The sequence below is a fragment of the Pristiophorus japonicus genome, chromosome 10 (genome assembly GCF_044704955.1).
Source record: "Pristiophorus japonicus isolate sPriJap1 chromosome 10, sPriJap1.hap1, whole genome shotgun sequence".
Taxonomy (NCBI): domain Eukaryota; kingdom Metazoa; phylum Chordata; class Chondrichthyes; family Pristiophoridae; genus Pristiophorus; species Pristiophorus japonicus.
Genome location: NC_091986.1, coordinates 2,736,846 through 2,763,429, shown reverse-complemented (window position 1 = coordinate 2,763,429; position 26,584 = coordinate 2,736,846). Strand labels below are relative to the sequence as shown.

The window sequence follows — 26,584 nt, the reverse complement described above, 5'->3', positions numbered from 1 at the left end:
CACAGCTTCCGGCTGGATCTCCTCCTGAATTTATTTAATCTCCTCCGACTTCAATTCATATGAACCTCCAGTGTACTAGCATTGTAGTTAAATGTGGTAGCAATACAGTGGAGGACGATTTCCTGGAGTGTATTAGGGATGGTTTTCTGGACCAATATGTCGAGGAACCAACTAGAGAGCTGGCCATCCTAGACTGGGTGATGTGTAATGAGAAGGGACTAATTAGCAATCTTGTTGTGCGAGGCCCCTTGGGGAAGAGTGACCATAATATGGTAGAATTCTTCATTAAGATGGAGAGTGACACAGTTAATTCAGAGACTAGGGTCCTGAACTTAATGAAAGGTAACTTCGATGGTTTGAGGCATGAGTTGGCTTGAATAGACTGGCAAATGAGACTTAAAGGGTTGACGGTGGATAGGCAATGGCAGACATTTAAAGATCACATGGATGAACTTCAACAATTGTACATCCCTGTCTGGTGTAAAAATAAAACGGGGAAGGTGGCTCAACTGTGGCTTACAAGGGAAATTAGGGAAAGTGTTAAATCCAAGGAAGAGGCATATAAATTGGCCAAAAAAAGCAGCAAACCTGAGGACTGGGAGAAATTTGGAATTCAGCAGAGGAGGACAAAGGGGTTAATTAGGAGGGGGGAAATAGAGTATGAGAGGAAGCTTGCAGGGAACATAAAAACTGACTGCAAAAGCTTCTACAGATACGTGAAGAGAAAAAGATTACTGAAGACAAATGTAGGTCCCTTACAGTCAGAATCAGGTGAATTTATAATGAGCAACAAAGAAATGGCAGACCAATTGAACAAATACTTTGGTTCGGTCTTCACTAAGGAAGACACAAATAACCTTCTGGAAATACTACGAGACTGAGGGTCTAGTGAGAAGGAGGAACTGAAGGAAATCCTTATTCGTCAGCAAATTGTGTTCGGAAAATTGATGGGATTGAAGGCCGATAAATCCCCTGGGCCTGATAGTCTGCATCCCAGAGTACTTAAGGAAGGGGCCCGAGAAATAGTGGATGCATTGGTGGTCATTTTCCAACAGTCTATAGACTCTGGATCAGTTCCTATGGATTGGAGGGTAGCTAATGTAACACCACTTATCAAAAAAGGAGGCAGAGAGAAAACACGGAATTATAGACTGGTTAGCCTGACATTGGTGGTGGGGAAAATGTTGGAATCAATTATTAAAGATGTAATAGCAGCACATTTGGAAAGCAGTTACAGGATCGATCCAAGTCAGCATGGATTTATGAAAGGGAAATCATGCTTGACAAATCTTCTCGAATTTTTTGAGGATGTAACTAGTAGAGTGGACAAGGGAGAACCAGTGGATGTGCTGTACTTAGACTTTCAAAAGGCTTTTGACAAGGTCCCACACAAGAGATTAGTGTGCAAAATTAAAGCACATGGTAATGGAGGTAATGTATTGATGTGGATAGAGAACTGGTTGGCAGACAGGAAGCAAAAAGTAGGAATAAACGGGTCCTTTTCAGAATGGCAGGCAGTGACTAGTCGGGTACTGCAAGGTTCAGTGCTGGAACCCCAGCTATTTACAATATACATTAATGATTTAGACAAAGGAATTGAATGTAATATCTCCAAGTTTCCAGATGACACTAAGCTGGATGGCAGTGTGAGCTGTGAAGAGGATGCTAAGAGGCTGCAGGGTGACTTGGACAGGTTAGGTGAGTGGGCATATGCATGGCAGATGCAGTATAATGTGGATAAATGTGAGGTTATCCACTTTGGTGGTTAAATCAGGAAGGCAGATTATTATCTGAATGATGACAGATTAAGAAAAGGGGAAATGCAACGAGACCTGGGTGTCATGGTACATAAGTCATTGAAAGTTGACATACAGGTACAGCAGGCGGTGAAGAAGGCAAATGGCATGTTGGCCTTCATAGTGAGAGAATTTGAGTATAGGAGCAGGGAGGTTGTACAGGGCCTTGGTGAGGCCACACCTGGAATATTGTGCACAGTTTTGGTCTCCTAATCTGAGGAAGGATGTTCTTGCTATTGAGGGAGTGCAGCAAAGATTCACCAGACTGACTCCCGGGATGGCAGGACTGACATATGAAGAAAGACCGGATCGACTAGGCTTATATTCACTGGAATTTAGAAGAATGAGAGGGGATCTCAAAGAAACATATAAAATTCTGACGGGATTGGACAGGTTAGATGCAGGAAGAATGTTCCCGATGTTGCGGAAGTCCAGAACCAGGGGTCACAGTCTAAGGTTAAGGGTTAAGCCATATAGGACCGAGATGAGGAGAAACTTCTTCACTCAGAGAATTGTGAACGTGTGGAATTCTCTATCACAGAAAGTTGTTGAGGCCAGTTCGTTAGATATATTCAAAAGGGAGTGAGATGTGGCCCTTACAGCTAAAGGGATCGGGGGTATGGAGAGAAAGCAGGAATGGGGTACTGAAGTTGTATGATCAGCCATGATCATATTGAATGGTGGTGCAGGCTCGAAGGGCTGAATGGCCTACTCCTGCACCTATTTTCTATGTTTCTATCATCATAGACAGTTCTTCAAAATTGAGCAAGACTTGCTTCCACTCTAAAAGTGAGTTCTCAGGTGACTGAACAGTCTAATATGGGAATTACAGTCTCTGTCACAGGTGGGACAGACAGTGGTTGAGGGAAAGGGTGGGTGGGGAGTCTGGTTTGCCGCACGCTCCTTCCGCTGCCTGCGCTTAGTTTCTGCATGTTCTCGCCGATGATACTCGAGGTGCTCAGCACCCTCCCGGATGCATTCCTCCACTTAGGGCGGTCTTTCGCCAGGGACTCCCAGGTGTCAGTGGGGATACCTTTGACACTGTTAACCGCGAGGGACTATGGATCGTCCTCCTCCGAGAAGTTTGTCACCATCCTCCGCCTGCAGTTAACGGAGGACGCTGTCTCACTTTCGAGAAATCTTTGACTGTAGTAAAAACTAATCATTGCCCGTGACAGTACCAGCAGTGATTGTCTCTCTCAAACAGTGCTTACAGCAAACACAAAAGCAAAATACTGCCGGTACTGGAATCTGAAATAAAAACACAGAATGCTGGAAATACTCAACGAGTCAGGCAGCGTCTGTGGAGAGAGAGACAGAGTTAACGTTTCAGATCTGTGACCCTTCGTGCTTATAGCAAGTCAGTAACGGCCTTTACACGACCCTGGAGCATTTAAATAGCGTCCTCACACAGGAAAATTGCTGAACAATCCACTGGTTAATTGGTTAACAAGTAATGCCTTTCAAAAATATAATCGTGAACACACTTTCTCCCACTGTCTTGGGTGATACAATTATCTACTTCTTTTGTGTTCAGGGTTTGATGCTTTGCCACCAAGAAATTTCAGACAGCAAATGCTCTTTGTTTTAAATAATTACACAGCGGTGATTCTGTGAATAATGCTCAAGCAATGTCATTTACTATGAACTACTGCAACCTTGTGTTTCATTAAAAAACATTATTAACTGTGATTTTCATAATCACAAAGATATGTTTCACCTTTGAGTAGGACCTTATATCCTACTTGTTATGAGGCTTTCAAGTGATTGTTAAATTCTAATCACACTTAGTATCTCCAGTATAGCTGTAATTTATTTTCACAGTACACCTTCACGTTCAATTGATTTGTAATGTACTTAATTGGATAGAACTATATTCTATCTCTAAAAATACATTTGGGTTGATGTTCTGATATGGGAGCAGTTTATACCTGGATGTTATGAGACAGCTGCACAGGTGATCCAAAGTGAAATGTGCTGTCCAATGTCCAAGATCGGCTCATTATCGTATTGGTATCGTCCACCCTCCATAAACTTCAGCTCATCCAAAACTCTGCTGCCCCATATCCTAACTTCAGCACATAAATCTAGGCTGGCACTCCCAGTGTAGTACTGAGGGAATGCTGCACTGTCAGAGGGGCAGTACTGAGGGAGTGCTGCACTGTCGGAGGGGCAGTACTGAGGGAGCACTGCACTGTCGGAGGGGCAGTGCTGAGGGAGTGCCGCACTGTCAGAGGGGCAGTACTGAGGGAGCACTGCACTGTCGGGGGCAGTGCTGAGGGAGTGCCGCACTATCGGTGGGGCAGTACTGAGGGAGCATCGCTCTGTCGGAGGGGCAGTGCTGAGGGAGCACCGCACTGTTGGAGGGGCAGTACTGAGGGAGTGCCGCACTGTCGGAGGGGCAGTGCTGAGGGAGCACCGCACTGTTGGAGGGGCAGTACTGAGGGAGTGCCGCACTGTCGGAGGGGCGGTGCTGAGGGAGCACCGCACTGTCGCAGGGGCAGTGCTGAGGGAGTGCCGCACTGTCGGAGGGGCAGTGCTGAGGGAGTACCGCACTGTCGGAGGGGCAGTACTGAGGGAGCGCCGCACTGTCGGAGGGGCAGTGCTGAGGGAGTGCCGCACTGTCGGAGGGGCAGTGCTGAGGGAGTACCGCACTGTCGGAGGGGCAGTACTGAGGGAGCGCCGCACTGTCGGAGATGCCGGATTTCAGATGAGACGTTTAACTGAGGCTCCGTCTGCTCTCTCAGTTGGACATAAAAGATCTCATGGCGAAGAAGAGCAGGGGAGATATCCCCGGTGTCCCGGCCAATATATATCCCTCAATCAACATTAAAAAAAACAGATTATCTGGTCATTATCACATTGCTGTTTGTGGGAGCTTGCTGTGCACAAATTAGCTGCTGTGTTTTCCACATTACAACATTGACTACACTTCAACAGTACTTTGGCTGTAAAGTGCTTTCAGACGTCTAGTGGTTGTGGAAGGCGCTATATAAATGCAAGTCTTTTTAGCTTCAGTTGCAGATTTGGATGTTTGCAGAGAGCACATGATTGGTGGGAGCTGAAAATTGCATATACGGGTTGATCCTCCCTTATCCGGAACCCTTGGGACCTGGCCTGTTCTGGATAAGGAATTTTTCCGGACGAGGGGTGGTCACGATAAATTGGATGGTACAGGTACTGAGCAAAGGGGATATCGGGGCTGGGAGTGCAGCAGAGAGATCATCGGGAGTGGTTGGATCACGGGGTCAGACCAGCGATTGCGGGAGTCAGCAGCGAGGAAGGATTTTAATTTGTTCATGTCAGAGCTCTGCACATGCGCCACCCGATGGCCAGGAATGGTGCCAGATGAGGGGTGGTGCCGGATAAGGGAGTTCTGGATAAGGGAGGTTCAACCTGTATGTGAAATTTAAAGGGATACACACAACTAAAGGGAATTAGTAGAGTAAGGGAACAAAATTCTATGGCCTTTGGAAAGGCTCAGAAGGCATTTCAATTCAACGGCAGCTTTGTCAGGGCTGCACGGAAGGAGTGTCCGGCAAATATAACGTGAAAAGAATCCCGAGATACAGGCAGGAGTCTGCAGGCAAGTGATGGCACGTACAGCACTCAAACCATGTTTGATGACCAAGTGGAGGTGGCACTGCACTCGCCACTCTGCAATACCACCTCCATCAACCAGCATCGTCGGAGGAGCTGATGTGCTTGAGACTGTAGGGGGACAGTACTGTCGGTGGCTGTGCCAGCTCTGTGCTGCATAGTAGCTGCAAATGGCCCAATGGCAGTTAGCACATCTCTGCATCTGATTCGCTAAGGATCCGAGCCCAGTGGAACTAAGGGGAACTGACACATCTATCAAACGAATGTATATAACTGCTGGGGAGGTCGCAGAAGCCATGTGGATGAAGATTTGTAATGATGAGCACAACAAAGTAATAATTGGTAACTGCTATTGAGAGTCAGCTCAAGAAGAATGGGTACATATAGAGCTGTTTGGACCAACGAGAGTCGCTGCAGGGAATCAGAATGTGATATCTCCTGGCAGTGCCTCGGAGTCGAGGATGACTTGCTTCCACTAATATGTTCTCAGGTGATATATAACAAAGAAGTAAGAGAAAAGAACAAACCATTTCATAGAGAAGTGGCAGCGTCTTATCACAACAGAGGTGATTTTAACTTTGGCCGATGGTGTAAAATGGGCGGTAACGAATTGATAACCCCTTCAACAGCTCTCCCGATTTTTCCTTCTATTAACTGCAATGGAAAGGAAAATGAAGCGTGGCATATACTGGGTGACTAATTCGATAGTGCCTGCTTCACATCCTCGGCAAAACTTAAAATGTGAAACGGGGCACAAGATTAGATGCTATATTTGATTTCGTATTTAGTCATCCAGGAGAACTGATTTGTAACCTGGAATTGCATGAATACTTCTAGTAATCTGTGTATAGAGATGAAGGAAATGATTAACAATATCAATATTGCTGTGTATGAGCAAGTGAGGATTAAGTGGCAGACTTACAATAGCCTGGATTCAGCCAGGCTGTGCTCCTGATACAGCACTTTGCCTGACAGAGGTGCAAATCAGAGAATTGGCCAGGGAGGCCAGCAGACCCGATTCTTGGTGTTACTGAATTCCCGAGGGTAGATTTTAATCACTGGAAAATCGATGCCAGTGGAAATTGCATGCACTGACTTCTACACCTGATTCTGCGTGAAGCAAAGCTATTTGTGGAGAATATACTCGTATCCACAGCAGAAAAGAAGCAACATCGCTGAATAAGGTCAAAAAAATAACCTAATGGTTTAAGAAAAATTTGCCAAGAAATGTATTTGAGTTCTCCCAATCGTCCACTGTAACTTTAATGGAAGATTGGTGAAAACCCCATTAATGTCCCATAACTTGCTGTCAAAATAACGGCAAAGCAAATATGTGGACAAGCCCCAGCAAGTTCAGGCGGCGAGGAGATTGCAAACAATAGACTGGGAAATCCAAACGTTGCTGTCTGAGATGCGCCACTCCTCCGTTAGAGTCACAGAAACACTATCTCACTGTCTACCTCACCATTGAATTGTGTTGAACAGCATGAATTTGCTGCATTTACACGGTACAAACAAACTAAAGTTTGAGCTGCACTGAAGCGTCACAACGAGCCTGTTTTGGAGCCTTTTAAGGTCCATGCAAATTTAATGAAGCCTGGATTAGCTGTCAGAGATTCTTTTAATGATGTGCTGAGTGTTAATCACCGCCAATGCTCTCTGACACCACAAATTAACTATTACACGCGTAGAGTCTCATTCCTTACAGTTTTCATTGAAGGATATTGTAAATAATTTACAATTTAATTTTTTTTTAACTTTTCCTTTCTGTCTCTTTTTCTCTTTCTCTTAATCCAATCTTTCTCTCCTTTATTTCTCTTTCTGCACCTGATTCAACATTTAATTCACTTACTTTAATTCGTATTTCCTTCTCAGCCCTCAGTGTCAGCTGTAGTTCAGTGGGTAACACTCTCGCCTCTGAGTCAGGAGGTTGTGGGTTCAAGTCCCACTCCAGGGATTTGTGCACATAATCTAGGCTGACACACCCAGTGCAGGGCTGAGGGAGCGCTGCACTGTCGGAGGTGCCGTCTTTCGGATGAGACGTTGAAACCGAGACCCTGTCTGCCCTCTCAGATGTAAAAGATCCCATGGCACTATTTTGAAGAAGAGCAGGGGAGTTATCCCCGGTGTCCTGGCCAATATTTATCCCTCAATCAACATAACAAAGAAACAGATTATCTGATCATTATCACATTGCTGTGTGTGGGAGCTTGCTTTGCGCTGATTGGCTGCTGTATTTCCCACATTACAACAGTGACTACACTCTAAAAGTACTTCATTGGCTGTAAAGCGCTTTGAGACATCCGGTGGTCGTGAAAGGCGCTATATAAATGCAAGTCTTTCTTTCCTTGCGCTGTTAATTTTACAATCCATCAATCTGATTGGTTAAGGAGATACACAGTTAAGAAGAACATAAGAAATAGGAGCAGGAGTCGGCCATTTGGCCCCTCGAGCCTGCTCCGCCATTCAATAAGATCGTGGCTGATCTGATCATGGACTCAGCTCCACTTCCCTGCCCGTTCATTCGACACCTTTTGTGACTGTGAACATGGTGCATTATCCCAACTCTGCCTCTGTGTAGCATTCAGGTGCTTCTGCAGCATCTCTGCTCCATTGTCCAGCTCAGTAGGCCTACCCTCACTGGATTCCAGCCTGATCGATCTAATTGCAGCCAGAGTATCATCAGCAATAGCTTGTGCTCCCAAAACCTGCAGCATTACCTCCGCAATCCTCCCAAGGATCAAAGCTTAGCCCCACCCCCCACCCCCCCCCCTTCCTGATACACCTGCTACCCCTCGGCAACATCATTTGCAGGTGTGGGGCCACCTTGTCCATGTCTGTTGATGACACCCAGCTCCACCTCTCTATCACCTCCCTTGACCCACCCACTACCTGTGTGACCATTAGTCTTGGAAGGCTGTATCCAGTGGGGTTCCGCAGGGCTTAGTGCTGGGTCCCTTGCCTTTAGTGGTATGTATCAATGACCTGGACTTAAATGTTGGGCGTATGATTAAGAAGTTTTCAGATGACACTAAAATAGGCTGTGTGGTTGATAATGAAGAAGATAGGTTGAGTAGGTTGGGCCTATACTCATTGGAGTTCAGAAGAATGAGAAGTGATCTTATCAAAACATAAGATAATGAGGGGGCTCGACAAGATGGATGCAGAGAGGATATTTCTACTCAAAGGGGAAACTAAAACTAGCGGACATAGTCTCAGAATATGCCCATTTAAAACTGAGATGAGGAGGAATTTCTTCTCTCAGAGGGTTGTAAATTTGTGGAATTCTTTGCCCCCGAGAGCTGTGGAGGCTGGGTCATTGAATATATTTAAGGCGGAGATAGACAGATTTTTGAGCGACAAGGGAGTAAAGGGTTATGGGGAACGGGCAGGGAAGTGGAGCTGAGTCCATGATCAGATCAGCCATGATCTTATTGAATGGCGGAGCAGGCTCGAGGGGCCGTATGGCCTACTCCTGCTCCTATTTCTTATGTTCTTATGGGCATGGTGAGGCAGCTGGGAGAATGGTCTCAACCTGAATGGCAAAGGAGTCAATCAGCTACCCGCACTTGTTCTTCACTAAATATTTTCTCCGGTTCAGCATCACTGGTCTCTCCTGTAAGCAAGCCCTGAATCTTTTCCCATAAGGATCTGATTTATACGATCAGATATCTAATCATACAATAGTGCGGTCTTGGGTGGGTAACAATGGAAACCCCTTGTTATGTGATACTCCCCACTGCATTCTTCTATCTTTCAAAAGGTGGAATGAGCAACACGCCAGTGAAATGAGGCCAGCTATAAATCAATAAACGGATTTATTTTTCATATAATCTGCAAATGAATGAAGGGATGTTTACAGTGAATCTCAGCTTGTTTGGCATTACTGCTGTCAACAAGCAAAATACAACTTTTCTGAGGAGTTATCTCCCCGAAAACGATCGGTAATCCTTCTGTCTGGCTCCCTGACCACAACTCGCAAACTGTGTTGTGTGTTACTTTCTCAGCTGGACAGGAAGGCAAAGACTTGATCTCTGACTCTCTCCATGCTCAGTGATTGGTCACTTAAGCTGCCTATCAAACTGGCTACTGCCCTTGTAGGTGTGAGCTGAGCTGCCAACATTCCTCGCTGGGCTCATATCAAGGAAGCCATTCCAACTCATCACTCGATGTCCCCGTGCAATGGGTCAACAAGTCTCATCGGCCTAAACTGCTCTGCTCGATCAGATAGACTATGATACTATGATGCATCGATCTTTTGGCTTGCTTTAATTCCTTTTATGCTGAACCCTAATTCATAATCCCTAGGTGCTACAGAGGAGGCTGGAACAAAGGAGGCTGAGGGGAGACCTGATTGAGGTGTATAAAATTATGAGGGGCCTGGATAGAGTGGATACGAAGGACCTGTTTCCCTTGGCAGAGGGGTCAACAATGACTGTAATCTACATGGATTTTAGCAAGGCTTTTGACAAGATCCCACATGGCAGACTGCTCAGAAAACTAAAAGCCCATGAGATCCAAGGGAAAGTTGGATCTAAAATTGGCTCAGAGGCAGGAAGCAAAGGGTAATGGTTGATGGGTGTTTTGTGACTGGAAGGATGTTTCCAGTGGGGTTCTGCAGGGCTCAGTGCTGGGTCCCTTGCTTTTTGTGGTATATATCAATGATTTAGATTTGAATGTAGTGGGCATGATTAAGAAGTTTGCAGGTCATACAAAAATTACCAGTGTGTTAATAATGGCCATGTGGTTGATAGTGAGGAAGAAAGCTGTAGACTGTCGGAAGATATCAATGAACAGGTCAGGAGGGCAGAACAGTGGCAAATAGAATTCAATCTGGAGAAGTGTGAGGTAATGCATTTGGGGAGGGCTAACAAGGCAAAGGAATACACATTAAATGATAGGACACTGAGAAGGCAAGGGAATACACAATAAATGGTAGGATACTGAGAATGTAGAGGAGCAGAGGAACCTTGGAGTGCATGGCCACAGATCCCTGAAGGTAGCAGGACAGGTAGATAAGGTGGTTCAGAAGACATACTGGATGCTTGCCTTTATTAGCCGAGGCATAGAATATATGAGCAGGGAGGTTATGCTTGAACTGTATAAAACACTGGTTAGGCCACAGCTAGAGAACTGCGTGCAGTTCTGGTCACCACATTACAGGAAATTGGGTGATCTCTTTGCGGAGTACCTCCGTTCAGTCTGCGAGTATGACCCTGAGCTCCCGGTTGCCTGTCACTTTAATTCCCCGCTCCACTCCCACTCTGACCTCTCCGTCCTTGGCCTCCTACACTGTTCCAACGAAGCTCATCGCAAGCTCGAGGAACAGCACCTCATCTTTTGTTTAGGCACTTTACGGCGCGGCCCTGGACACCGTGGACCACTTCCCTTATCTCGGGAGCCTCCTATCAACAAGAGCAGGCATTGGTGACGAGATCCAACACCCCCTCCAGTGCACCAGTACAGCCTTCGGTCGCCTGAGGAAAAGAGTGTTTGAAGACCAGGCCCTCAAATCTACCACCAAGCTCATGGTCTACAGGGCTGTAGTAATACCCACCCTCTTGTATGGCTCAGAGAATGGACCATGTACAGTAGACATCTCAAGTTGCTGGAGAAATATCACCAACGATGTCTCCTCAAGATCCTGCAAATCCCCTGGGAGGACAGGCGCACCAACATCAGTGTCCTCGATCAGGCTAACATCCCCAGCATTGAAGCACTGACCACACTCGATCAGCTCCGCTGGGCAGGCCACATAGTCTGCATGCCAGACACGAGACTCCCAAAGTAAGTGCTCTACTCGGAGCTCCTTCATGGCAAACGAGCCAAAGGTGGGCAGAGGAAACGTTACAAGGACGCCCTCAAAGCCTCCCTGATAAAGTGCAACATCCCCACTGACACCTGGGAGTCCCTGGCCATAGACTGCCCTAAGTGGAGGAAGAGCATCCGGGAGGGCGCTGAGCACCTCGAGTCTCATCGCCGAGAGCATGCAGAAACCAAGCGCAGGCAGCGGAAGGAGCGTGCGGCAAACCAGTCCCACCCACCCCTCCCTCAACGACTATCTGTCCCACCTGTGACAGGGACTGTGGTTCTCGTGTTGGACTGTTCAGTCACCAAAGAACTCACTTCAGGAGTGGAAGCAAGTCTTCCTCGATTCCAAGGGACTGCCTATGATGATTACAGCCTTCTCGGCTCAGCATTAAGTTCAAGTTCAACATAAGCTCTGCCAATCTTTGGCTCCCTTCACCCCACACCGGCCCCCCCACCTCCCCGTTTCTTGTTTTTATTACAGGAAAGATGTGATTGCACGAGGAAGGGTACAGAGGAGATTTACGAGAATGTTGCCAGGACTGGAGAATTTTAGCGATGAGGAAAGATTGGATAGGCTGGGTTTGTTTTCTTTGGAGCAGAGGAGGCTGAGGGGAGACTTGATTGAGGTGTATAAAATTATCAGGGGCCTGGATAGAGTGAATAGGAAGGACCTGTTTCCCTTAGCAGAGGGGTCAACAACCAGGGGGCACAGATTTAAAATAATTGGTAGGAGGTTTCGAGGGGCGATGAGGAAACATTTCTTCCCCCAGAGGGTGGTGGGGGTCTGGAACTCACTGCCTGAAAGGGTGGAAGAGGCAGAAACCCTCACCACATTTAAAAAATACTTGTATGTGCACATGAAGTGCTGTAACCTACAGGGCTACAGACCGAGAGCTGGAAAGTGGGATTAGGCTGGATAGCACTTTGTCGGCCGACACGGACACAATGGGCCAAATTGTCTCCTTCCGTGCTGTAAACCTCTATGCAGAGGTTCAAAGCACAAATCTTACTGGGTTTTGTTTTCTGTGACTATAGATCAGTTTCAGAATAATGTAGGACTTCTGTTCCCTAGCCATTGACTCCATCCCTCTCCCAGCATCTGTGTGAGGCTTAACCAGAATGTTCGCAACCTTGCTGTCATATTTGATCCTGAAATGAGCTTTTGACCACGTATCCGCAGCATAACTAAAACTGTTTATTTCCACCTCCGTAATATCGTCCATCTCCGCCCCTGCCTCAGCTCATCCACTGCTGAAACCCGCACCCCTGCCTCTGTTACCTCTAGACTGGACTAATCCAGCGCACTCCTGGCTGGCCTCCCACATTCTACACTATGTAAACTTGAGGTCATCCAAAACTTGGCAGCCTGTGCCCTAACTCGCACCAAGTCCCGCTCACCCATCACCCCCTGTGCTCGCTGACCTACATTGGCTCCCGGTTAAGCAATGCCTCGATTTCAAAATTCTCATCCTTGTTTACAAATCCCTCCATGGCCTCGCCCCTCCCTATCCCTGTAATCTCCTCCAACCCCATGAGATGTCTGCGCTCCTCTAATTCTGCCCTCCTGAGCATCCCTGATTATAATTGCTCAACCATCGGTGGCCGTGCCTTCAGCTGCCTGGGCCCCAAGCTCTGGTACTCCCTCCCTAAATCTCTCCGCCTCTCTACCTCTCTTTCCTCCTTTAAGATGCTCCTTAAAACCTCCCTCTTTGACCAAGCTTCTGGTCATTTGCTGTAATTTCTCCTTATGCGGCTCGGTGTCAAATTTTTGTCATAACACTGCTGTGAAGCACCTTGGGACGTTTTACTACATTAAAGGCGCTATATAAATACAAGTTGTTGTTGCTTTAAGAAAGGATTTGTGTTGTAATATTTGAAAAACACTGAAGAATGTGGTGATGAGGGATTTGCAAGTTTCAGATAAAAGAGATAGATATATAATCTATGTGGTATAATCTATAAGAGGTATAATCTGCATGACTGCTGTTCAAAAAAATAAAAGTGATGCTTTTGTCATACTTATTTCCATTTTTAACGAGTTGTCCGTTTTACGACAGCTGTTCCCATGATACGAGTGTTTGCATTATTCAGTAAATATTTCTAACTGTAACATTTGGCTTCCTGTTAATTTATTTTCTGACTGATAAATGATACAATCGGGAGACAGGGTCAGGAAGATGCATTGCTTTTGATGTAGCATTTCATAATACAATTGAAAGCCAAGAAAACTGGATCATATGCCAGTGGCAAACACAGATTTCTGATGGTGACCATGACGCTGACATGCAGTCTCAGTTGCCCCGAGTTCCTCATTTTATGCTGGAATACACACACAGCATGGGGGGAACAATCGAAGTGGTGCGATGTGAGTCTGGAGTGGTTTTGCTGCTTATGTGCAGAGAGGTTTTGTAGAAATATCCGATTGTGGAGAATTATTCCCAGTCCATGATAGAAAATAAGAAAGTCCCACTCTGGTAACCTGTTTTTCCCTGGAAAATAATTAACTCATTTTGACGTGGCAATTGTATCACAGAATCAAATACCTTCCGGTGTTTCCCCATTCTGCTCCGTGCCCTGTCTTCCAACCTCCGTCCTAAACGTCAATAGTCAGCATCAAGCTATATGTACACCTGACACCTTCACTTCTGCAGCAAACTTTTTCTGAGGTTTCAGCATTGCTAATCTTGACCCTCTGAGTGACACTTGCTTTTTGTTTGACAGATGCTATGCTCTTGGTAGCAGACAGGTTGGAAGGGCCTTTCAACATTGAAGCGGTCATGGACCCAATCGATGTGAAGATTTCTGAAGCCATCATGAATATGCAAGAGAACAGTGTGCACGTGTCGGCCAAGGTAGTTGCTTTGTTTATTGATGTTCTGTGAGGATTGTCCTTCTGTCATCTTTGCATTGTCACAGGGCCTCAGTAGAAGTCCCAACCTACACGGAAGCTGCAGCATTTCTTTTGGGCATTAATTCTTCACAAACTCTAGTCCGAGGCACACGAGTCTGCATTGTAGTGACACTGGCTGAGTCATTCAGTTAGGTCGCAAAACAGCCGTTGCCACAGCGGCTAGAGGTTAGCAGCAGCCCACAAGCGCGGGCAGTGCTGGTATTTTGGTGCCGCCTGCAGATTACCGTGGGCCGAGCGCACAATCTCCTGTTTAACGCACTCTTTGTGGCGCTAACCTCAGCAGGAGGGCGAAGGTCTCGTGTGAAGGCTCGGTGTGGCATTCTCGCGCAATGTGCTGTGTCGGACTGTTTGCTGACGGCTCCTGGGTTTCGCTATCGAGTCCGCTGATGGCCGCTGTAGGGTTGGAGCATTGCGCGTTGTGGCACATCACATTGTTGGGGAGGGGGGGGGGGAGCGAGAAGGGGTGAGGGGTGTGAGGTGGATGGGGAGGGGGGGGGTGAGGGGTGTGAGGTGGATGGGGAGGGGGGGGGTGAGGGGTGTGAGGTGGATGGGGAGGGGGGGGAGCGAGAAGGGGTGAGGGGTGTGAGGTGGATGGGGAGGGGGTTGGGAGTGGGGTGGGGGGGGTGAGGTGAATGGGGAGGGGGGTGGGGGAGGGTGAGGTGGATGGGGAGAGGAAGGGGGAAGGGAGGAGGAATGGGGATGGGGAGGGGAGGGAGGGGGGAGAGGCGGGGAAGGGAATGAGGAGGGCAAGAGGGTGGGGAGGGGGAAGGGGAGGAGGGGAGAAAGGGGGGATGGGGAGTGGATGTGGATGGGGTGACGGGGGGAGGGGAGGGGAATATTTACCTCCTGTAATGTTTGACTGACCAGGAGGGAGATTTGATGTGTCTCACTGGAAGCAGTGTTCAGCCTAATTCCACAATCTGAGCTCCCCACAGTTGCCGGTTCTCCCAGCAGCTGTTTACCGTACACAGGTTCCAGCTCGCCATCGCTTTCTCCCGTCTCTGCGCGCTGTCAGCGGCTGCTCGCGCGGGCGTGCTGTGGACAGGGCGGTAAGAGCAGCGGCGAGCTCCACAATGGCCGAGCGTGCGTCAACTCGGCATGGCACGGTGATTGACGTCAGGCTCGTAATAATTCAGATATTTGCGGTGAGCGCAGGTAACGGCAGCGATGCCGGCCAGCCCAATAAAGCCGCTGGCACATTCCGCGCCGTTCTTTCTACAAAACGGGTCACAACGTCCAGCGTTGAAGCACCAGAGTGTCAGGACCTCCTCCTGTTGTGGGCCAACTTATCCTGAGAGAAAACTGGAGGTTGGTTAATAGTGCTGCTGCAATGGTTTTGCTTATGTTTGCACTCGCTGACAGTATACTGACAGGAAGGAGCAGCAAGTGTGGCCAAGAGGGAGCAGCAGTTATGAGGGCAGGAACAGCTTTTTAGAGTGTTACTGGCAGCAGAAAGGAGGTGCAGTGCTGTCTTCCCTGCTGACTTACAGAGAGCCACAGGAAGTGGGAAGGGAAGGATTGATCGTGTTCAGGCAAAGGTAGTCTCCTCGACAGTCTGTGCAGAAAGTATGAGAGATGGGAACAGGAGTCTGACTGTATCAGTCCTGGTGAGATCATTAAATTTCTTACAGTCAGAGCCAGGCAGCAACACTGATGGCATTAACGCATTGTGCCGCATCTCAACATGCCCGCTCAGCCGATTTCCACAGTGCCTGTCTACCACACATGGGGAAGGGAATCCCCTTTCTGTCGTACCCTTGCTCTGCCTACATCTCCATTGCTGCACCCAGAAACCTCAGGGCCCAAAGATCTCTTCCTGCAGCTCCCCACCAACAGCACCTTCCCTTGTTGTTGCTGCAGGTTGTTTCGAAGCCGAGAAGCAATCTAGACGTCAGGATGGGTGCCCTGCCAACCTTTCTCGATAGGCACTGCTCAAGTGCTTCATGCTGGGAGAACAATACCCCCCCCCCCCCACCACCTCCCGCTGTACTATGGGTTAGAACAAGGGTTCAGATCCAAATTTCACATCAGGACAACTTTGTAGGCCATCAGGGAAGTGCTGAGTGAATCAAGAGTACACACATCCCCAATTAGAGGGAGGATAAATTAAATGAAGTGTTCCTTCAGCCACAGCTTGCAATCCTCTTCAGAGGCATTTGCAAAGTAACATTGACGACAGACCCGACCACATCACCCATCTGTCTATGGGAAACAAAAACATGACCAGGGACACAAACCAGGAGAGTAAATAACCGAGAAATGGGTTTCTTGAACATGTAATTCGCAATGGTCTGAATGTTTAGCCCGTGCAGTGCTCTCCGCACCTTTAGTTCAAAACCTGTTACAGTGAAACCCATCCTTCGGATTAAATTCAGCTCTAATCCTTCAGGCTTTTCTGACAAGACAACTATAATAGTATTTACAAGCGTGCGTCAGTGAAGTCATTCTGGGAAGAAATTGCAAGTATCCAGGAGCAAAATGCAAATCAGTATTCAGTCACTGATGGAACAAGCTGAACTGAAGCACCTGGCTAACGATTTGTGGCCTTTCAGCAATACATCCTTCAGCGGCTGTCGCCAGCTGACCAGTTGAACGCCTTTGTGACGATCGCCCTGTGCAACCAGTTTCTCTTCCGACTGGTGACGCTGTCTTCTTTATCCTGAAGGAGAATTGCAGCAGGTGGACGGGTTATCACCAATCGGGCCATTTTGCTTCCACCTCAAACCCATCACTTCTCGTATATACTGCAATGGGAGAGATTTGTGAACCAGTTACCTTGGCCACATTACTGAAGAACTGATCAAGGGAAACGTATTTCTAAGCTTTGAGGAAAGGAGAATACAGCCATGCTGTATACGTGCATACACGGGTGTGTGGCTCAAGGCGGGTACATACAAATTTGAAAAAAAAAGGACTTGATAAAAACTTTTATTGAAGGGTTTTACTTGCACCAGATTTGTACATCACCACGCAGCAAATCCAACCCCTCGGCAGCTTGCAAATAGTTCAGCCCATTTAACTTCCAACTTCTGGGGAGGTGGTTCCCATTTCTGTTGCTGCCACCTGGTCCTTTGGACCTTCTTTCTGAGCTCACTAATTCATTCCTCATCTATACCCCAAGGTGTACGCTATTCCGATTTGGGATTTGTTTGCTGTGATTGAGAGGTTGAGAAAGTGTTTTGAAAGGCATTTTATCTTGTGTCTAACTGGAAAGGTCTGTGATTGCAAGATCATTGGCAGGATTAAATGATCACATCAATGTGCCTGTTTTTACTGAGGTTCTGTTCACATCCATCTCTATTTTAACTAGAATTGAGTAATATTAAATATTTAAAATGTTTTTCCTGCAGTAGTTATAGTGTCAGCTGCAGCAAAATCTTTCTCAGTGGCCACCTTGCCTGTGATAGAGCAGCGTTTTGAAACAGGTTTCCTTGGAACAGAACTTTCTGCAAAATTGCCCACTGAGGCAGTAAATTGCCTTTAAAGTTTAGTGACTGGATTTGGTAACTGAATTTATGTAAGTTCTGAATAGGTTCCAGTTCTCAAGCAGTAAGTAACCGGGATAGCATTTACCTGGCTGGCATTGTGCTTATCTGAATTATTCCTTGTTGTAATTTTTGCTTCAGGAGATATTCCTTACAGTGATGCTTTATTTAGGGCATTAGTCCACAAACTCACTAAGATACTGAAGAAGAAAGCTGAGGACTGCAGGAAGATATCAATCAACTGGTCAGGTGGGCAGAACAGTGGTAAATGGAGTTTAATCAAGAGAAGTGTGAGGGAATGCATTTGGGGAAGGAAAGGGAATACACATTAAATGGTAGGACACTGAGAAGTGTAGAGGAACAAAGGGACCTTGGAGTGCAGGTCCACAGATCCCTGAAGGTAGCCGGCCAGGTGGATAAGGTGGTTAAGAAGGCATACGGAATGCTTGCCTTTATTAGCCGAGGCATAGACTATAAGAGCAGGGAGGTTATGCTTGAACTGTATAAAACACTGGTTAGGCCACAGCTGGAGTACTGCATGCAGTTCTGGTCACCGCATTACAGGAAAGATGTGATTACACTAGAGAAGATACAGAGGAGATTCACGAGGATGTTGCCTGGGCTGGAGAATCTAAGCTATGAGAACAGATTGGATCGGCTGGGTTTGTTTTCATTGGAACAGAGGAGGCCGAGGGGAGACCTCCTTTGAGGTGTATAAAATTATGAGGGGCCTAGTTATAGTGGATAGAGGGGTCAACAACCAGGGGCATAAATTTAAAGTCATTGGTAGAAGGTTTAGAGGGGATTTGAGGGGAAATGTCTTCACCCAGAGGGTGATGGGGGTCTGGAACTCACTGCCTGAAAGGGTGATGGAGGCAGAAACCCTCACCACATTTAAAAAATACGTGGATGTGCATTCGAAGTGCCGTAACCTACAGGGCTACGGACCTGGAGCTGGAAAGTGGGATTAGTCTGGGTGGCTCTTGGTCGGCTGGCGTGGACACGATGGGCCGAATGGCCTCCTTCCGTGCTGTAAATTTCTATGATTCTATGATTTAATGGAGAGTTTTCTTCCCATGTCAAAGAAGTCTGATCCACTGGTTTTAATTAACTGTCGAAACTGAATACAAATACTAAAATACTTTTTTCATTAAGAGTTGGTTGCTGATTTTGGCTGCATTGCTGTGAGAAAGTGCAGGACGGAAGCTCAATGCTTGCCGCTAGGGAAAGGGAATAGCTGGAGTGAGAGCCATCGCTCAGCTCATGTCCTGAGCCTCCTTGAGCAGTGGCCCAGTGACAGGCCTCCCACACACTGTTCCACTGCAATGGGATATGATTTGGAGAGTCTAGGGAAAAAGGGGAAGAGAAATAATTGGAATATGAAGGATGTGTACCTCAAAGCATGTTTATATATTTTATCCAAACCAGCGCTGCTCATCTTTACCGGTTCTTAATTTCAGAAACAAATATCAGGCCTTTTGCAGACGAGAGCAGAATATCCAACTCATCTATTGTAAATGTATCTATAAAACAATCAGGGTTTAACCTAATCAGTTAAGTTGCACATCACATCGAGGCCGAAATTGTCCGCCTCCTTAAGGTCCATTACCCCCGCTCGCAGCCCCCGATGGATTTCTCTCGCGGGAAGCTGTGTGAGGCTATATGGCACGGCCACCCTTAAAGGGGAGGGCACACTGTCGCGGCCGCCATTTTATCTTAATTGTCGGCCGACTCTGAAGTCGGAGCTGACAGTGGTGTCCCCGGGTTTGGCTGGGCCTCCAACAGGCAGCCTGGCACCACTGGTGCAGCCGGAACCCTCCCTGGTGGCCCCGTGTCTGTCACTAAAGTGGCTGCAGAGCTCACAGTGGCCCTCCCCTTTAACTGAGGGGGAGAGGCGTTGTGACACGTCAGCGTGGCTGATGACATCGCCCGCCTTCCGCCCCGCTCCCCACGCACTTCCTCCCCGTAGCCACCCGAAACTCCGCCCCAACACATTGAAAAAGAAAACAAGGGAAATTTCGCTAGATTCTCCGCCCCACGGTTAATCGTTTAATTCGAATTCCGGCCCCATCTAATTTCGATGTTTTTTTACAGTAGTGGCCCCGCCATGCAGCTAAGTATTTGATAAATGACCGCCTTCACACCATGTTATGTTGCAGCCATTTTCACTAACAACTTAGTTGTGGGTGTAAAGCCAAGTATCTGGGGGCCTGGTAGTGATGGTCAGTCGCCTGTCAATCCTGTAGTGGGTAACTATCTCCAGCTCACCTATTGATAGAGTTCACCTTTGGAATCTAGAGTTCCTCTGGCCTCTGCTCATGGAACTTCAGAGAATTCCAATTTGGAGTTTTCAAACTAGGTTCCAAAGTCAGCAACTTATCTGAAGATTCGTTAGAACAATGACTTCATGATGAGATCTTTCTCCGTGCATCCAACTATAAACACACATGAGGAGAAATGTCTTCTCTCAGAGGGTGGTGAATCTTTGGATTTCTCTCCCAGAGGGCTGTGGAAGCTCAGTCCTTGAGTATATTCAAGACCGAGATCGATAGATTTTGATATTAAGGGAATCAAGGGATATGGGGATAGTGCAGGAAAGTGGAGTTGAGGTAGAAGATCAGCTATGATCTCATTGAATGGCGGAGCAGGCTCGAGGGGCCGAATGGCCAACTCCTGTTCCTATTTCTTTTGTTCTTATAAAATAGTTTACTTTTCAGTGTATTCTTAATGAAAATGGAAGCTGGGTTACTGAAGCTGGGTACTGATCAGAATGTGTGAGATTCTGCTTTAGAAAAAGTAATCGGGTGAACGATGATGAGCAATTTGAAACATTTCTATTTGTTTAATTATTGCAGGTTTTTCAAGGGTGTGGCCAGCCTAAACCAATGCCAGTTGGGCGTTTGACACGCTCCGTCTCAGACAATTTTAACATAAGGTTCAGGTCCTACAGCCCCGAAGAGCGTCCAACGACTGCAGCTGGCACGAGTCTGGACAGACTGGTGAGTGTTCACAAGCCTTACCGACTGCTTGCTCTATCTATATGTCTGTATCGGGTGAATTGAACAAATTATTAATGTATCTCTCCCAAAATTGCTTAACAACAGGCCCGTGAAATAAATCCAATTTAAAAAATGGTGTGAAAATTGACCACATGCCAGGGGTGAATCTCATGCCCCGACCACCCCATTGCAACCTAAAAACAATGTGGTCGGCGGACTAAAATAGTGATTGAAGTGTTGACTTACCAGCTGGCTCTCGCTTGTTCCAATTTCCGGGCAAACCTCAATCTAGTTGGCTGGAGCTCCTGCTGGAAAATGGCAAGAGGCTGGTGAAGATATATGAGTTGGGGTCAGATGATGTAGAAACATAGAAACATAGAAAATAGGTGCAGGAGTAGGCCATTCGGCCCCTCGAGCCTGCGCCGCCATTCAATAAGATAATGGCTGATCATTCCCTCAGTACCCCTTTTCTGCTTTCTCTCCATACCCCTTGATCCCCTTAGCCGTAAGGGCCATATCTAACTCCCTCTTGAATATATCCAATGAACTGGCATCAACAACTCTCTGCGGCAGGGAATTCCACAGGTTAACAACTCTCTGAGTGAAGAAGTTTCTCCTCATCTCAGTCCTAAATGGCTTACCCCTTATCCTTAGACTGTGTCCCCTGGTTCTGGACTTCCCTGACATCGGGAACATTCTACCCGCATCTAACCTGTCTCGTCCCATCAGAATCCTATGTGTTTCTATGAGATTCCCTCTCATCCTTCTAAACTCCAATATATAAAGGCCCAGTTGATCCAGTCTCTCCTGATATGTCAGTCCAGCCATCCCGGGAATCAGTCTGATGAACCTTCGCTGCACTCCCTCAATAGCAAGAATGTCCTTCCTCAGATTAGGAGACCAAAACTGAACACAATATTCCAGGTGAGGCCTCACCAAGGCCCTGTACAGCTGCAGTAAGACCTCCCTGCTCCTATACTCAAATCCCCTAGCTGTGAAGACCAACATGCCATTTGCCGCCTTCACTGCCTCCTGTACCTGCATGCCAACTTTCAATGACTGATGTACCCTGACGCCCAGGTCCCATTGCACCTCCCCTTTTCCTAATCTGCCGCCATTCAGATAGTATTCTGTCTTCGCGTTTTTGCCCCCAAAGTGGATATTTTATTTTCTAAACTCCAAAGTAGTTATTTTCATCTCTGTTTGTCCAGATTACTTCCAATTTGTGCTCCCACCCAGTGATGACGGGTGCTGGAAGGTGAGTTGGAGAATCCTTGAAAGGAATCCTCAGCTGGGTTTTGCCCCACTTTTTAAAAATTCCAGTCACTTGTGGGTTTCGAAGCTTAAAGATTTCCTGCTCAAAGCTGGTGCATCCATTCGCTCGCGACATTTCCACCTGTCGCACTGCAGGCTCTTCAAAAGCAGTTACCCTATCACCGTTTTAATGTAAATGTGTTCTGGCCACAACAGTGGCATTGGCCCCATGCTGACTCCTGCCCCTGCACCCAAACCGAGAATCAGCCCCACTATCTGCAATCACAGGGAGAACCCTCTGTGATAAGGAACACAGTCCCCGAGAAATCGGACTAATATCTTTGTTGTTGTGAGAAAAATGCCACCCTTCAGAACATGTTTCTGTATCACCGTGGCTTACCCTAACAACAGCTAAACGTACTGTAAGCATACCTGGTGTCAACTTCAATGTAAAATATCTTGTTTGAAGAAGCTAAAGGTTTATAGTCTCGAAAGAACTGTTGGTGATATCAGCATACTCATGCTGAACAAATTCTTGAGTTTCCTCTCTTCATTATTTTCGCACTAGCATTAACCCATTCATTTTAATTAAGTTAACACCGCCGTTAAAAGAACATAGAGGAATGTGATGCGTTAAACAGGTCCCATAATATCACCAACATATTCATCAAATTGCCAGCTGAACCAATCAGTCCCTGGGACAGTTTGGTGGTACAACCTTCACCACTTGTTGTCGATGCTTGACTTTTGTTTAACAATTGTGTAAACTAATTTAAGATAAACTGACATTTGTAATGCAGGAAGCATATGCCACATTTCCTGGGCTCGTGGGGACTCATTTGTGATCTTACTGTGCGGAAAATCCAGTGAGATCTTGAGAAGAACTGAATCTGGCTAAACGTGTTGAAATGAATGTTGTGCGTGCATATTACAAAATTATTTTCTTTTCACAAGATACAAAATGTTAAAAGGATTCTTGGTTTACAGGGTAAGAAAATTATTGACTGCATTATTTTCTGATAATAAACTGGAGACTATCTTTGGATAAATTGGAAGTGATTACATGCGATTGTCAGTCTGTCAGCGAATGGAATGTTGGCCTTCATTGCGAGAGGGATGGAGTACAAAAGCAGGGAGGTCCTGCTGCAACTGTATAGGGTATTGGTGAGGCCGCACCTGGAGTACTGCGTGCAGTTTTGGTCACCTTACTTAAGGAAGGATATACTAGCTTTGGAGGGGGTACAGAGACGATTCACTAGGCTGATTCCGGAGATGAGGGGGTTACCTTATGATAATAGATTGAGTAGACTGGGTCTTTACTCGTTGCAGTTCAGAAGGATGAGGGATAATCTTATAGAAACATTTAAAATAATGAAAGGGATAGACAAGATAGAGGCAGAGAGGTTGTTTCCACTGGTCAGGGAGACTAGAACTAGGGGGCACAACCTCAAAATACGGGGGAGCCAATTTAAAACCGAGTTGAGAAGGAATTTCTTCTCCCAGAGGATTGTGAATCTGTGGAATTCTCTGCCCAAGGAAGCAGTTGAGGCTGGCTCATTGAATGTATTCAAATCACAGATAGATAGATTTTTAACCAATAAGGGAATTAAGGGTTACGGGGAGAGGGCGGGTAAGTGGGGCTGAGTCCATGGCCAGATCAGTCATGATCTTGTTGAATAGCGGAGCAGGCTCGAGGGGCTAGATGGCCTACTCCTGTTCCTAATTCTTATGTTCTTATGTAAGTTATGAGTACCCGAGTGATTTCAGATGTCCGTTATGGATTGCTTGGGCTTTGGTCCATGGTTTCTCCAAGCCCGTTGATTAGATTATTGCTTCATAATCACAATTGAGCATTCATAATACTTATATTAAGTCTTGGGGAAGAAAAGGGACCTATTTCCTTACCTTGTTTAATATCATAGTGCTCACCAAAAAGTTGCTGTTTTATAATTTAGTTGCATGACTGTCCACCCTGAATGAGTCGGGTGCACCAGCACAGGTTGGAAGTGCCATTGTCGGCAGTGTGTTGACACGAACAGTTCTCGGTGCCTGGGCTGAACTACGGACAGATCTCCCCACCCTGTGGCCCAGGTTTCACTTGATAGGTATCCATTCGAAATGCTTTGAGGAGAAGTCATAGTAATAGTCTTTCATCATTACAGGTCTGGGCTTCCTCTAAAGTCAGTGTAAAACTTACTTTCTAATCCACAAGATGGTCAGCCTTTGTGCCAGTGTGGATCCTTCAGTTACTCTGCAGTACAGGTGGTTGCTGCTGGCATCAAACTAAACCTGATGTTAGAGATTGAGCTAACACTGCCACAAAAGCTATTTTACATCAGTAACTGATGCAACTGAAGTGTGTTACAACATGTTGTGGGGCAGAAGGAGGACGAGGAGGCATCTGTTTAACTCTATCCATTTTGTCCGTAAGTTATTCTATATTCCGAAGCAGCTATGAGGAGGTCCATGAAGCAATGGAACCAGGATATCCCTGCCTCTTTGTAGGAAAATACTTCACCTTGTCTCACTGTTTCCCCGCGGCCATGTGGCTGAGATTGAGAACATGCGCAGAGAGTATGGTTCTTCCCCCCGGCCACTCTACAGCTCTCGGGAAGGAGTTCCGGCTCCTCTGCGCTCAGTTTCTCGCCCCGGAGCGGTGGCAATGGCAGGATCCTCGGGTCGGGTTTAGCGGTGACAATGGCGGGGGTGGGGTGTTCTGGGTGGGCGGTCAGCCTCCAGCGCCCCGTGGTGATCCTCGGGTCGGGTTTAGCGGTGACAATGGTGGGGGTGAGGTGTTCTGGGCGGGCGGTCAGCCTCCAGCGCCCCGCGGTGATCCTCGGGTCGGGTTTAGCGGTGACAATGGCGGGGGTGGGGTGTTCTGGGCGGGCGGTCAGCCTCCAGCGCCCCGCGGTGATCCTCGGGTCGGGTTTAGCGGTGACAATGGTGGGGGTGGGGTGTTCTGGGCGGGCGGTCAGCCTCCAGCGCCCCGCGGCGATCCTCGGGTCAGGTTTAGCGGCGGCGCGGAGCAGCACCGCCCGGAAGAGCTGCGCCCGGTGTGTAACGCCCCGGTTGTGACACCGGCGCGAGTTTTGACTCCCGCCCCGCAGCGCGCCCCGCACTGACCGCCCGGGAAATCAGGGCGGTCCCACCATCCCGACAGCGGAGAGGTGAGTAATGGGCTCCTGAGGTAAGTGCGATTGTTTGTTCTTTTAATGTTTTTGTGATTTGTGTTGTGGTGGCGTGGGCAATGTTTGGGGAATGTTTTTGTGATTTGTGTTGTGGTGGCTGATATGTCCTTACTATACAGTATATATGCATCGAGGCCCATACTTGAGAGAAGGTCACTCTGTGACCAATTATCTTTATTACCAAGACCTCAAGTGATGTTACCTGAAGGTTCAGGTTAGGAGTGCCTCCCACAAGCTCACCCCCTTGTGGTCAATGTTCTCAAGGTGTACATCTTAGGTCAGCTTATACATGGGTTACACTGATAGTTGAATACATGACATCACCTCCCCCCAAAGTCTAATTGGGATCACAGGTTAAGTCTCTCTGGTGGTTTACGCTCCCTTGTAGAGGCGCCTGAGTTGGGGCTCCGGTTGTTGGGCGCTGGCCTGAGTGTCTGCTGTTTGCGGTGCCTCAGGCCTGTCCGGACTGCCCACAGTGACTGGGCTCTCCTCCCTTTGGTTCCAGTGTTCGGTCACCTATGGTGGAGTAAATTCTACATCGTGTTCTTCCTCTGCTTCTTCTATGGGGTTGCTGAACCTCCTTTTAGTTTGATCCACGTGTTTGCGGCAGATTTCTCCATTGGTAAGTTTAACTACCAAAACCCTATTCCCCTCTTTGGCAATCACAGTGCCTGCAAGCCATTTGGGCTCTGCAGCGTAATTAAGGACAAAAATAGGGTCATTGACATCAATACATCGCACCCTTGCATTCGTGTCATGGTAGTCACATTGTGACTGACACCTGCTCTCAACAATTTCTGTCATAGTAGGGTGTATAAGGGATAACCGTGTTTTGAGCGTCCTTTTCATTAGCAGCTCTGCATGTGGAACCCCTGTGGGTGAGTGTGGTCGGGATCTATAGGCCAACAGGAGGCGTGATAAGCGGCTTTGTAGGGAACCCACTTGGATTCTGAGCATCCCCTGTTTGATTATCTGCACTGCTCGTTCCGCCTGGCCGTTTGAGGCCGGCTTGAACGGTGCCGTTCTGACATGGTTGATTCCATTGCCTGCCATGAAGTCCTGGAATTCAGTGCTTGTGAAGCACGGGCCATTGTCGCTGACCAAGACATCCGGTAGACCATGGGCGGCAAACATTGCCCGTAGACTTTCTACCGTGGCAGAGGATGTGCTTGAATTTAAAATGGCACACTCAATCCATTTGGAGTAGGCGTCGACTACAACCAAAAACATTTTTCCCATGAAAGGACCTGCGTAGTCCACATGTATGCGTGACCATGGCTTGGCGGGCCAGGACCAGGGGCTAAGGGGGGCTTCCCTGGGTGCGTTGCCCAGCTGAGCACACGTGTTGCACCTGCGAACACAAAGTTCCAGGTCTGCATCTATCCCTGGCCACCAAACGTGTGACCTGGCAATTGCCTTCATCATGACAATGCCCGGGAGCTCATTGTGGAGTTCGCTGATAAACACCTCTCTGCCCTTCTGGATATAACTACTCGGTTTCCCCACAGTAGGCAATCGGCCTGAATCGAGAGTTCATCCT

At 47.4% G+C, this 26,584-nt stretch overlaps 1 protein-coding gene across 1 annotated transcript in view; it reads left to right on the top strand.

The window, feature by feature from the left end:
* Nucleotides 1-26,584, top strand: part of gpc6a (glypican 6a) — a 1,137,716-nt gene that overhangs the window by 975,217 nt on the left and 135,915 nt on the right. The window contains exons 5-6 of the mRNA XM_070891364.1: nt 13,929-14,059; nt 20,459-20,602. Coding sequence (XP_070747465.1) covers nt 13,929-14,059; nt 20,459-20,602 — 275 coding nt within the window. The remainder of the gene's footprint in view (nt 1-13,928; nt 14,060-20,458; nt 20,603-26,584) is intronic.